General features: G+C 36.2%; 1 protein-coding gene across 2 annotated transcripts in view; it reads right to left on the bottom strand.

Moving 5' to 3' along the window:
• The window catches only part of Scrn3 (secernin 3), a 25,454-nt gene that overhangs the window by 6,573 nt on the left and 4,596 nt on the right, over positions 1-14,285 (bottom strand). For both annotated transcript variants that reach the window (XM_005393190.2, XM_013518736.1), the window contains exons 4-5: positions 13,432-13,631; positions 9,637-9,849 (exon numbers count right to left, since the gene is read on the bottom strand). In XM_005393190.2, the coding sequence (XP_005393247.1) occupies positions 9,637-9,849; positions 13,432-13,631 (413 nt within the window). The remainder of the gene's footprint in view (positions 1-9,636; positions 9,850-13,431; positions 13,632-14,285) is intronic.

Raw genomic sequence — 14,285 nt, forward strand, 5'->3', positions numbered from 1 at the left:
TTTAAATTTTTCAATATATAACAATCTCATCCCAAGGAACATAGGATAGTGACTTTAAAACTATATGCTCATCTTTTTTTGTTGTTGTTGTTGTTTTTTTTTTTTTTTTGGTTTTTCTCCGGCACCGGGAACCGAACTCACGACCTTGCGCTTGCCAGGCAGGCGCTTTGCCGCTGAGCTAAATCCCCAGCCCCTATGTTTTCATATTTAAAGTCTAATATTTTTTTAAAAAAATTTTAGGAAAAATAGGAAGATAGAAAACTTATTTTACCTCTTTAGTAAACACATATCTCTGGTTATGGACAACTTCAGAATTCAATATTCAGAAAGCATAACCAAAAAAATTCAAAATAAATTGATGTCATCAGATACCTCTGTTCTTTGCTTCACATATTCACAGTCAAAGATGTGGCTTGGAGCTCCCTCATGACACAAAATAATCCTACCTTACCCAATGCACTTGCCAAAAGTAGCTGGGTTTTTTCCCCTCACATATCATTAATTCTCTTCTGCAAAACTTACTATGCTCAATTCCTCCTGAATCAAATTAAAACTCCTCCAAATTAAAACTTAGTTCTAGACTCAGCTGAAAGGACCTTTTCCTTTCTATCTATATGCATTCCTTTTGTCTATATCAGTCCTACCTCTGTCATTAAACTATAAACCCTATAAACTCACAATTCTGTTCATGAACAAAGGCACTTAGCAAAATTTTGCTTCCATTTGTGAACTTTGGATTGAATGATAAACATGACCATGGCCATCATCCCCCAAATTATGAAACGAGTTAAATTCATGAACCAAGTTACCACTTGTATCTATGTACACTACCTATATTATCTATATCCATGTCTATATCTATATAATCTACATCCATATAGGGAGATATGAAGTAAAAATCTCCTGATTTAATTTCAACTGAAGTAACTATAGTTAACAATTCATTGAGAATCTTTTCTAAAAAATTTCAGAATAGATTTAAAAGTTTGCCTTTGAATGAGTATAAGGAATTCTCATTTCAAAAGACAACTGGTACTGAAATATAGCTACTCAAAGTAACACATTTAAAATGAGAATCAAAATTGTATAGTAAATATAGTATGAGAAGGATCAATTGGGTTTTTAACAGGAAATAAAAATATAAACAGAAATAAGATTACATAAGTTTATACTTAACAAAATTTAGGTTAAAATTTTAAAATGCTAATTCTTAGGACAGAAAATGAATGAAATATAATATTTCCAATGAAAATTTAAAAATCAGCCCAAATGTCCATTAACAGATGAATGGATATAGAAGATATGGGTTTTTTATCAATGGAGTATTACTCAGTCATAAAGAAAGATAAACTCGAGACAGTTCTAGGTAAATGGATGCACCTTGAGACCATACTCTTAAGTGAAATAAATAGGCAATAAAGATTTAGTGAGAACCTGTCTCAAAAATTATGTGGGGGCTAGAGATATAGCTCAGTGTGAAGGTTCGGGGTTCAATACCCTGTACTGAAAAACAAACAAACAAATCTCTAAAAGACTTACAAGAAAGAAATGAAGAATGAAGTAACTCACAAAGAGAATATGAAAAGCAAGAATTTTCCTCCATTCCCATGATAATATGGCAACTAAAAGAAAAGGCTCACAAATCCATACCTAAATTATGATTTTGTGACATTTCAAATTAAAAGAAAACTGACTTCCATATGAAATAATCTAATGTTCTGTCATCAGTTAATCATGTCAGCTACTGACTATTTTATGATAATGGCAATAGATTAATTTAAGTCTACATTATTTTATGTAGTTTCTCTACAATATAGCCAGGACTTCAAATTTAAAAAAATAACTTATTGAATTTACAGATAATATGTACCAGGAGTCTTATTTTTGTTAATTTTGAAAACACAGGAGGGGCTGGGGATTTAGCTCAGCAGCAAAAAGCGCCTGCCTGGCAAGCGCAAGGTCGTGAGTTCGGTTCCCGGGACCGGAGAAAAACCAAAAAAAAAAAAAACAGGAAGAAAAAGGGGCAGTATTACATCTAAAAATATTGAAACTCAACAATAAAGCAGAAGCCTCCCATCCACACCTATCGCTCAAGCACATAGTTTCAGCACCTAGTGAGATTTTAAAGTGATTCAAGTCTAAATTCCTGTAAATGGCAAGTTTTAATAAAAATAGTGTCAGAACCATAACACTGTGATAATATAGGTATTACAAAAATGTTTTCTGTATTCAAAACCTACAATTCTCAAAATGAAAGGAGGATTTACATGATCTCTTGAGTAGGACAGCTATAAGTAATCCACTAGCAAGCATTGAATAAGTACTGAGACTGCCATAGCAGGGTTCGGTAAATGAATGCAAAACCCAGGGTGCAATTTCATTGCAATTTAAACTAGTTATTTAAAATACATGAGTGAATATAGATACAATTTGGATATACGTGCAGCACAGCTAATAGCTATCAGGTAAGAATAGCTGGAAAGAAGAGAGGTAGGCTCTTCTACACAGAAAAATCATAGGAAAAATTAACCATAATATACTAGTAGACAATTTTCTATCACACTGTTGGACAGACACTTATTCTTCTGGTAAATCGCAGAAAGCTAGATGAACTGTACTTTACACTTGGAAAAAATAAGTTTCATGTCAGATGCATCCATTACTATACTCACATAAATTTCAATCTATACTTCATTATTTCATAGTTAAATATGACAGAATTATTATGATGCAGTGGCTAATTAATTTATATTTCTGGTTTTATTTCTTATGTCCAATTAACCTAAGCATTAGGGTTCTTGACACTTTCCTTTTTTTATGCATTGCTGTTCTTCATCTTTCAAGATAATCTGCTTATTTCCTGGTCTTTTAAATTTGTTACAAAAAAAAGTATACACAGTGCTCTTTGTTAAACTTTAATTCTATGTTAATTTATTAAGACTTTTCTAACATACCAACAACAGGGTATTATTTGTCCACATTTATAAGTTTTGAGGACAAAAGCTGCATGTTATTTTAATATATATTTATTAGTAAGAGTAGACATTCTTACATTTACTGGAAAGTTGTAATTCTCTTATAAATTGCCAGTTTATTGATATATCTTTCTGTCTTTTTATACTGAGTTACTACTCACTCTTAGAAAGTAACTTCTAATGTACTGTTATGGATTGTATCTAGATGTTCCCCAAAGCCTCATGCAGTCATAGGTGGGGCTTTTTTAGAGGTGGCTGGATACAGGGTGTGTGATGCTGGGATTGATTCACTGTGCGATGCTAGGATTAAGAGTACCCTAAGGGGGAGGACCCCTGGCACCTGGAAAGCCCTGCGGTGATGTGCGCTGGCGCACACGGGCCCTCAGACCAACCACCGCCATGCAATTGAGAACTATCATGGCACAGAGAAGCACTGACGCAATTGGCCCACCACACACCAGCTGCAGAGGCCTGCCCATGGACGTGCGTGGATCATTCTGACATGGAGAAACCCCTGGGAATACATGCCACACAACGGGTCACTCTTGCCCCTGCCGTGAGAACCAGAAAGGTCCAGAGTCAGCGGAGGAGCAGCTGCTGAACAAGGACTCAGAGAACATGAGAATACAGCATAAACCCAAAGAGTCAATGGTCTAGTGGACGAGGGTCATGAGAACCATTCAGAAGCTGTAAACCAGGAGGACCTTGCACAATACCTGGGGAGATCCCCTGGAAGCCATTCCTCCCTTGACAGTACAGGCTTCATTGGAGGAGTGCGTGGAGCTCTGGAGAGGTCTGCAGCAATATTCCTGCTGCCTGTACTGACAGTTGGGGAGAGGACACTAACTTGTTGTGGGGTCCCAATGCAATGGGAGGCTGGAGAGAAAAAACTACAAAAAATGGCTTTCACCCCAGATGGCTCACTTGAGATGTTAGTAAGAATTGCCTCCTCAGTATTCTATAGCCATGACAAGGAGGAGGCCAAGGAGAGAAAACAAAGAGACTGAGAAAAAGCAGCTGCTTTTGCTGCAGCACTAAGAGAAACAGACCCCAAGTATGATTCCCGGGGCCCCAAGAAGAACTTGAGGACTGCATTCATCTGCTATCACTGTGAAAAGCCAGGCCACCTCAAGAGGAACTGCCCTAAGAGGCCCCATGGGCCATGTCCTGAATGCAAAGGTGACCACTGGAGATTGGTCTGCCCTCTGAAGGGGAGGCCCCAGAGCTCAGACCCATCCTACCAGGTAGTCCAACAGGAATGAGAGGGCCTGGGGCATACTCTGCCTTCTACCTCTGGCCAGACTGTCATCTCCATGGAGGAGCCCCGGGTAATCATGACTATGGAGGAACAAGAAAACAGCCTGTTGCTAAACACAGGTGCAAGTCTCTCGGTCTTTCTTTTCAATCCTGGCCTTCCTTCCAGCTGTCACACCTCAGTGAAAGGAGTCACTGGTGAGGAAGTAATATGCTATTTTTCACAACCCTTAGGCTGTAACTACTTGTTAGATCCTTCTTGAGTATCTCTGTCTTCCTGAGAAATCACTTTGAAGATACCACCATGTATTACAGCAGCCACTGATATTTTCCTACTAATCTATCCATAACTTTGTAATGTTTGTATTGTTCCTATCCTATTTTGTAAATGGATGTATGTTTATTATTATGTGTTTCCTACAATAACCACTGAAAATAGTTAATGATTATTCAATTGGTCGCTCATGTATAGCTCTATTTATTTTCTTTAGAAGTCACTTTGAAGATACCAAAGTATAGTGCAACAACTATTGATAATCTCCTACCCCTTTGTCTGTAACTCACTATTATTTGTCTATTTGTTTTCCTGAGAAACTATCTTGTAGATAACAATATGTAAAACAGTAACCATTGATAATTTCCTACCACTTTGTCTGTAATTTGGTAAGCCCCACCCATTATTATGTTATCCTTCTTTTACTCTTTAAAGTTAAAAATTTTTAAAAAAAAGAGTACCCTAAAGGGGAGTGTAGCCTGGATAAGATATGAGACAGAAAGAGGGCTGCAGTCGCTCAATGCTTGTTGCTTGCTGCTTATTTGCTGCCTTCTGCCTGCCAAGAACTGTTTCTCCTCTGTGATGCCCCTCTGCCGTGCCACCCTGCCTTGGAGCCAGCCAACTATGAACTGAAACCTCTACAAACTGTGAGCTAAACAAACCTTCCCTCCTTTAACTTCAGGTAGCAGGCATTTTGTCTCAGGATCAAGAAAAGTAACTAAGACATGTACCTTTCTTCCTTTGCTACCAAATAATTTCAGTAAAGTAACTTTTACTTAGAAAACTGAGTCACAGATAATTGCAAAAAGTTCATTCCACTAATAACAATAGTTAATTGATATACCTTCCTTCATTTGAAAAATAAGATAGTTCTATGAATTAATCAGAAAGCAACTATTCGAGGGGCTGGGGATTTACCTCAGTGGCACAGCACCTGCCTGGCAAGTGCAAGGACATGAGTTCAATTCCCAGTACCAGAAGAAAAACAAAAGAAAAACAAAAACAAAAACAAAAAACAAAAGAAAGCAACTATTCAGAGATGGATAAATGATTGATATTTGCTATCAGATGTTCATTAAACAAATTAATTTTCTTTTTTGCCTAATATAAACATTTAATGCTATAAAGTTCTTTGTAAGCACTTCTTTCACTATATCTTATACACTTTGGCATACTAATGCTCATTTTCATGGCTCAAAATATTTTCTAATTTCCCTTGAAACTTTTTTGACCCATAGATTAAAAGTATATTGTGTATTGGGGATTTTCCAGATTTTTATACTTAATTTTAAATTTATTGCCAGAGATCATCTTTTGTTATGTCTATTTTTAATTTGCTAAGATTTATCTTATGACCTAGGATATTGTCTACAGTGGAGTACATTCCATGTGTACTTGAGAACCGGATTTTACTGTTGTTGGGTAGAATGTGCTATAAGTATTAGTTCAGTCCCACGATCGATGGTATTATTCAGTTCTTCTATAGTGTTCCACAACCACGTGGTCCCAGTGTATGGAAGCAGTCCTCAGGCACCAGGACACCAAAGAGAGAGACAGACAGATCCAGGGTTGCACCAAAAGATCCAGGATTGCAATTTATTGGGAACTTAACTCAGAGAACATGGTGCTGGATGGCCAGGTGGTCCTGAGAGATTTAGGTCAGAGGAAGAGTACACAATGCTCCGAGAAAAATGACCTCATCCAAGCTGGAATGTACCTGATTTATCTCAAGTTCATATCAGAACTTTAGGCACATTCCTGGTTCTGTGGACACCAAGGTTGAAGAGTGAAGTTCCATATACCACATTAATAGATTTATTTATTAAAAAAACTATTTTTGGTACCAGGAATCAAACTCAGGACCTTGTGCTTGCCAGGCAGGCACTGTGCCCTTGAGCTATATCCTCCACTAACAGATTTATTTATACTGTGCTGGAAAATAATGAGGTAGAATCCAAGCAGGGTTACCCAGGGGCAGTCATGGATGTTACAACTCAAGAGGGTTAGTAATATCAAGGTGAATCCTTACATACAGCCTTGCTAATTTTCTGCTGGTGGTTCTTCTGATGATTGAGAAAGGACAGAAGTCTCCTGCTATAATGATAGAATCGTCTATTTCTCTGATCATGTCTATCAGTTTTTGTTTCATGTATTCTGAAGCTTTCTTGTTACATACAGCTTGAAGGTGTTGATTCTTAAACAACACTGGGATTCTTCTCTTGAGCTATCTCTGTTTCTCAGTCTCTGAGGCTCACTCTGGCTTCTGGGACCTCTTCCTAGTCCTCTGGCTAGAGCACAAGGGCTGGAGTCTCCCTTCCCTGTCCACATATTTCTTGTGTCGGGATTTGCTTCTGGAGTCATGAGGCAAGAAAAAAGAGGAGAAAAATATAACTGGAATTTCTCTCATGTTCTTTGGGCCGTAATTCTTCCAGTCAGAAAGAATTCCTTTATCTCAAGGTTTTAGATGCCTCCCATCAGCTGTTATCATGATCACTTAGCCTTCAAACTGCACTTTCAAGATTGGAGGTCATCTAGTAGCTGAGGTAAGAGAAAAAGAAAAAAGCAAAACAAGCTAGATGTGGTGGTGCACTCCTATAATCCTAGGCACTTGGGAAGCTGAGGCAGAAAGATCACAAGTTCAAGGCCAGCCTAGGTAACTTAGACCCTCTCTCATAAAAAGAGCTGTAGTTTGTAGTTCAGTGCTCCTTGGGTTCAATCCCTAGTTCCATGAGGGGAAAAGAAGGAGGGGGAGGAAGAGGTGAACAAAAAGTACACATATATCAGGGATTTCTTCTACTCTCTGGCTTATTTGAGCCTGCCTTCTCTCTTCTCGACGAGAAAAAGGCTTCTCTTGGAGTCCCTGTCCACACCTAGTGCACAGTTCCAAGATTCATGTTGTTGGAAAACCAGGCTGAATGATTAAAAAGAAAAAAAATGAAACTCACCACTGGTGAGTTCTGCTTTTCTACCTTGAGTTCTGGTTTATTTCCCCTCCTGCCTGTTCTCTCATACTTTCAAGAGTCCTATGAAAGTGTCTCCATGCAGCCTTTCCAGTTTTTAATTATATTCTGGAGAGACAGAAGTGTGTACTTACTCCATCTTCACTGAAATAAGAACAAGCTTATACTGAATGTTAATGAAGTATACATTCTAATTAAAAGACAGTTTGTCAAGGTTGCTAAAAACAAAACAAGACCCACTATATTCTTTCTATAATGAATATACTTTTAAGACACTGATACTTCGAAAGTAAATGGATAGGTAAATATATATTATGTAAACAGTAAGCAGAAGAAGTCTGGGCTAAAACTGATCTGAAGACAAAGAGTAATATCAATGAGAAGGAATACTTCGGAAAGATAAAAAGGTTAATTTAGCTGGGGGTGGGGGCACATGCCGGTAACCCCAGCACTCTGTGTGGTTGGAGGATTTCAAGCTGACCCTAGTCTGACCAATTTAGTGACTTATACTGTATCTCAAGTTTTTTTTTAAAGGTCAAGGTCAATTTATCAGAAATATAATAATTATAAAAGTGTATGTACCTAAAAACAGAGTTTAAAAATATATGAAGCAAAAATTGACGAAATTAAAGGGAAAAATAGTCAATTCCATCATCATAAATTAGAGATTTCTACATTCTTTTCTCAATAATATATAGGATAAGAAAAAGAATCAGTGAAGCTGGGTGTGGTGGCACACACTTGTAATCCCAGCACTTGGGAGGCTGAGGCAGGAGGATCATTGTGAGTTTCAGACCAGCCTGGGCTACAAAGTGAGCTCAAGACCAGCCTGATCTGCATGGCAAGACCCTGCCTCAGAAAGACAAAAAGAAATAAGTCAGTAAAGAAATGGGTCAAAAACACTATCTTGACCCAGTTGATACAAAACAGTAAATTTAAAATATATATTCTTACACTAAGACCATATGCTAGAATATAACATATAGCTCAATACATTTAAAAAGCCTGAAATCCTAGAGTCTCTTCTTTGATTTCAGTGGATTTTTTTTTTTTTTTTTTTTTTTTTTTTTTTAGGTACTGGTACCGGGAACCGAACTCACGACCTTGCACTTGCCAGGCAGGCGCTTTTGCTGCTCAGCTAAATCCCCAGCCCCATTCAGTGGAATTAAATTAGAAATAAATAACAATAGGATATCTAGGGAGCTCAAAATTAATAACAATAAATAACAATAAATAATTAATAACAATAACAATAAATAATAAATAAATAACAATAGGATATCTAGGGAGCTTCAAAATTAACACATTTTAAAAATAATCCATGAGTCAGGGAAGAAATCATAAAGAAAATTAAAAACTGAATGACATTTCAAACTGAATGATAACAAGAGATTAATAATATTCCCTATATATCAAGTAAAAGTAGATTAAAATTATAGAATATAAATAGTACTGACCTATCTTTTATTTTTAAATCAATAATATATCTACATACATTAAAATATGGTTACAGAAAAAGAATTTGAAGAGATGAAAATTACAACATCTAAAATGAAAATGTCACTCAAGATAACAGCAGATTAGATAATGCAGATCAGTAAACTTAATGATGTGACAGTAGAGACACAGTAGACATAGAAAGCCATATAATTAAATGTTTTCAATGGCAATTATATGTAGATTTATTATAGCATATTTTTCATTTGGACAGGAAATCTGAGTAAAACCTGAGTATGTATCATAGTAGATATTTACATAGAGAGACTAGAAATACAAATATGCTTTGTCTTAACTAGTTCTAGATGTAACTTTTATAAGAAAATAACCAAAAGGAATACTCTCAAAAGATAAATAAGAGTAGCAGGAATATTCAAAGAAACCCGCCTCCATATCCCAATGAATTCTGAGAAGAAAAGTAATCCCAATTTTTTCTAAAGAATTTTAAAGTATCTGGGGGTTGAAATCTGAACTTGACTGTCACAGAAAATTATATACTTCACAACTGTATAATGCTTCACATATCTCAAAAATTAGCTCACAATAACACAATGCTTTCAGTTTTAATAAAACTATATATTTACTAAGTATAATTTCTCAAAACATATTTTATTACCCCTACATTATAACTCACAAAATGTACTTCGTCATTCTGGTATTTGAATGCTAAAATTACCTTTGTGTTTATTTAGAAGCTTGTAGCCTTCACAGTATCTGCCTGGTGAAGTCAGCATTGTGGCGGTATCAAGGCAAGAGTATGTTCCCGCAAAGTCAAACTCCTTTTTCCCATCCCACCAACCGCGCTGTTTAGCATAGCTCCTCAGGTCTGGGTGCTCCCGATCAATCTTGGTTGTTATAGAGAGCTGATTAGAAATATTACGAACGCCCTCTGTTTTCAAAGAAAGAAAGGACAGAAGAATGGAAGTTACATTTAACATAAAATATCTACCTACATAGTATGGCTCTTAATAGCTATATAAATGCAATTTTAGACCTTGAAATTTTGTGTGCCTCTATTACATTTTCTAAAAGATCTATTAATTTTTAAAATTAAACTTTTTGAGAAAATTGTACATAATAATGCAGTTAGTTATAAGAATTAATCCAGAGAGATATTAAGCGCGCTTTACTCAGATTCCCCCAATAATCACATCTTGCAAAACTATAGTATAATAACAAGAGCAGAATACTGGTATTGACAAAGTCAAGAAAGAAAATGCTAGCTGGGTGCAGTGGCTCACGCCTATAATCCCAGCACTTGGGAGGCTGAGGCAGGAGGATTATTGTAAGTTCAAGGCCAGCCTGGGCTACAAAATGAGTTCAGGGCCAGCCTGAACTACATAGCAAAACCATCTCAAAAAGACAAAAGAAAAAAGAAAAAAAAAAGACGAAAGAAAGAAAATACTTTTACTATCAAAACTCCCTCATGTTGTTGTTTTATGGCCAAATCCACTTATCTTCAATCCCCTTTAATCACTCATTAACTCCAGGACATCTAAGCTATTTCCATTTTTAAGTCATCACATAAAAATGCAAATAAATATTTGTGAATGGGTTTTTGTGTAATGTTAAATTTTTGTTTCTCTGGGATAAATGCACACGAATGCAATTGCTGGATTAGTTACATGTTTAGTTTTTTAAAATACTGCCAAAGTGTTTTCCAGAGTAGCTGGCAGTACATTCTCACATGGAATGATTCAGTTTCCAGATTCTCATCAGGATTTGGTGATATCATTATTTTATTTAGCCATGCTAATAGAGGTATAATGACATCTTACTGTGGATTTCATTTACATTTCCTTAATGACTAATGATGTTGAACATCATTTCCTATATTAATTTAACATCTATACTGTATCCCTTTAAGTGGGAAGTATTTTCATATCTTTTGTCCATTTTCTAATTGGATTATTTACTCTCCACTCCTGGGTGTTCTTCATTTATTTTAGATATTACTCTTTCCTATGAATTACATTAAAAATAATCATAAGTTTAGAACAGCAATAGAACTCTGCAAAACATATTGTAGACTAAGTTACAAACAAGACTTTCAATTAATGTATGAAACAGAAAAAACAATGGAATTTCAATAATATATAATTCTCAATAGTTTAACAACTTAGTTCTTTTTTAAATTAATGTATATATTTAGGATTATGCTTGGGACTTCCCAGAAGATGACAGACTGGTGAACAACAGAGAAACAGCCTCACCAAGAATTGGTGCCTAGATGCTAGAATATAGCAATGTGAGAAAAAGAAGAAGGAGGGAAGTGGATTCCTGGGACCCAGGAAGGATCTGAAGCAAGAACTAAAGCCCATAGGGAGAGTAAAGGGAGAGACCTCAACACGTAAGAAAGAGGTAGTAAGCAGTGCCTTATCCTTGAGACCTGACACTGCATGGAAGGGGCGGCTTGAACCTACAGATGCACAGTGACTACACAAAGGCATTCCAGAAATTCAACACAAGAATAGAATATTAAAAGCTTTTAGAGACAAGAAACAAATCACCTATAAAAGAAAGTCCACCAAAATCACATTAGACTTCTCAACACAAACCCTCAAGAAAAGGAGAGCTTGGAGTGAACTATTTTAAGCCCTAAAAGAAAATAATCTCCAATCCAGATTAATATACCCCACAAAAAACCATCTTTCAAAATTGATGGAGAAATAAGATACTTCCATGACAAAGGACACCAGAGGAAATTCATGAACACCAAACCAGCCCTCCAAAATGTTCTGAAAGATATTTTAGAAAAAGATAACAAGGATTACAATTCCATGAAACCCCAACAGAATGAATCCATCAGGCAAGGCACACAATTAAACAGAAGGGAAAACGGGGAGCCAACAAAAGGAAAATAACATGACAAAGATAAGTCAGTACATATCAGTTACAAACATCAATGTTAATGGTTTTAAATCACCCCCCAAAAAACCAGACTGGCAGAATGGGTCAAGAAGCAAGATCCAACAATATGCTGCATACAAGAAACACATTTAATTCAAAAAGAAATTCATAGACTGAAAGTCAAAAGATGGAAAACAATACTTCATATAACAGGAACCCAGAAAAAAAGCAGGCGTAGCTACTCTATTTGCAGGCAAAGTGGATTTCAAGCCAACACTGATTAAGAGAGACAAAGAAGGTCACTACATCCTTGTAAAGGGAACAATAGAAGAGAAAGAGATAACAATAATAAAAATGTATGCACCAAATACCAGTGCACCCAACTATATAAAACAAATATTAATGGACATGAAAAATCAAATAAACACTAATACAATTGTAGTATTGTAATGTAGAGTGGGGACCTCAATATCCCACTGTCACAAATAGATTAACTAGTTACAAATTCAGGATGGAAAGATTTTAATTCCAAGTCTTTCATTTATTACCTTAAATCACTTTACATCTCTGGTCTTCTCATTTGAAAAATGAGAGTGTTATAGTTTGTGTTTAGATGTCCCCTCAAAGCTTCATGCAGTCAGGGGCCAGGTGTCTAGAGTCTGTGATTGATTCTTGATACAATGCAGGGATTAAGGGTGTGAGTGCTACACCCGCTCTGGGTAGGGGAACCTGCATACAGTACAAGGGAGGGAAAGAGACATGTTGCTGCTGCTTCTCCCTTTTTGCTCTTGCTGCTTTTGCTGTTTTCTGCCACCATGAACTGTTGCCCTCTGCCATGTGCCACTCTGCCTTGGAGCCAGCCAAGTATGGACTAAAACTTCCATGAACTGTGAGCTAAATAAACTTTTCCTTCCTTAATTTTGGGCATCAGGCATTTTGTCCCAGCAACAAAAGAAAAGTAATCAAGACAGAGAGAAATACGTAATCACAAAGAAACGATGGGAAAGAAAAAGCAAAGCATTAAAAAAAGTCAAATTGCCTTGCTATACTCAAAGATGTAAAATTTTACATTTTACTGTTTATCAACATATCCTTTCTAGTACCAACCCAAAGATGCCCAGCCCCAGTCCTGCTCCTCTCTTCTCACTTCCACATTATAATTTTGACATTCAGTCCAAAGTTTAATGAGGGGGGCTGGGGATTTAGCTCAGCGGCAAAAGCGCCTGCCTGGCAAGCGCAAGGTCGTGAGTTCGATTCCTGGTACCGGAGAAAAAACAAACAAAAAAAACAAAAAAAACAAAACAAAACAAAAAAAAAAGTTTAATGAGGAAGAAATGGTAAGAGGTTATTAAAAAGTGAAAAAGCACTGTAAAGCACTCAAAATTTGTGGCACAGAAAGTAGATATCATTTATATAAAATTCATATTCCTAAAAATAATGCTACCCTTCTCAAGAATACTCTTCATAATGCTCTTTCACTGTATATCATTTCTAATGTTTAATTTCCCCCTGTAGTCTATGTTTTATCACACTGGATTATAAATCTTGAAGGACATCCAAATACAATTATCAGCAGTTAAGGGTGTATTTTATTAACTGAATTACAAAAAAATGTCCATACCTTGTACTTTTTCTGCTGCCCAATACTTTCCTGCAGTCTCCAGAATCCAGGCTTCATTTCTATCAGCTAACAGGAAACTGTTGTGATAGCTAAATTCCATGTTATCCTCTGTACAATTTCCACCCTGGCCATATTTTTCTAATAAATCAATAATGACATTGAGAGCTTTTTCAGCTGTATCAGCTCTTTCAAGACCAAGTCTAAAATAAAAATATAAAAATTCTGAGGTTAAAGTAAATTTCCCTTATTTTTCTTAAATAATTTTATGCTATGGATAAGCTCTTTACATTCAGAGTAAAAATTTCTTTCCAGTTAATTTAACATATAAAACAAAATCTAACTTTTAAATTGTTCCTCCTTAAGTCAGTTTGAGAGCTGGGCATGATAGTGCATGCCTGTAATCCCAGCACTCAGGAGGCTGAGGCAGGAGGATCACTGTGAGGTTGAGGCCAGCCTGGATATATAAATGAGTTCAAGGCCGTCTGGTACTACATAGGGAGACCCTGTCTCAAAAAAAAAAGGTCTGTTTGGAACCATGAAAACAAAGTAGAGTCAAACAGACCTATGTTCAAGTGCCAACTTGATAAGTTTTTGGCAAGTTACTTTATCTCTGAACCTCATATATATCATTTGCAAAATGAAGATAATAATGTAAACTCTAGGAGTTTACTGTGAAAATCAGTAAACTATGTAATGAAGTTTGTATATTAGTCACTTCCCATCAATCTAATTTGTAACTCCTTCCCTTCTCTCAATCAATACTTTTGTGAGTCATGAAATTGCATACCAGTGCTCTGTAGCACAAAGTACTACAGATGTAGCACATCTGTAGCACAAACTATAAAGTACCACAG

This window comes from Chinchilla lanigera, unplaced genomic scaffold (genome assembly GCF_000276665.1).
Source record: "Chinchilla lanigera isolate Chin_1 unplaced genomic scaffold, ChiLan1.0 scaffold00048, whole genome shotgun sequence".
NCBI classification, from domain to species: domain Eukaryota; kingdom Metazoa; phylum Chordata; class Mammalia; order Rodentia; family Chinchillidae; genus Chinchilla; species Chinchilla lanigera.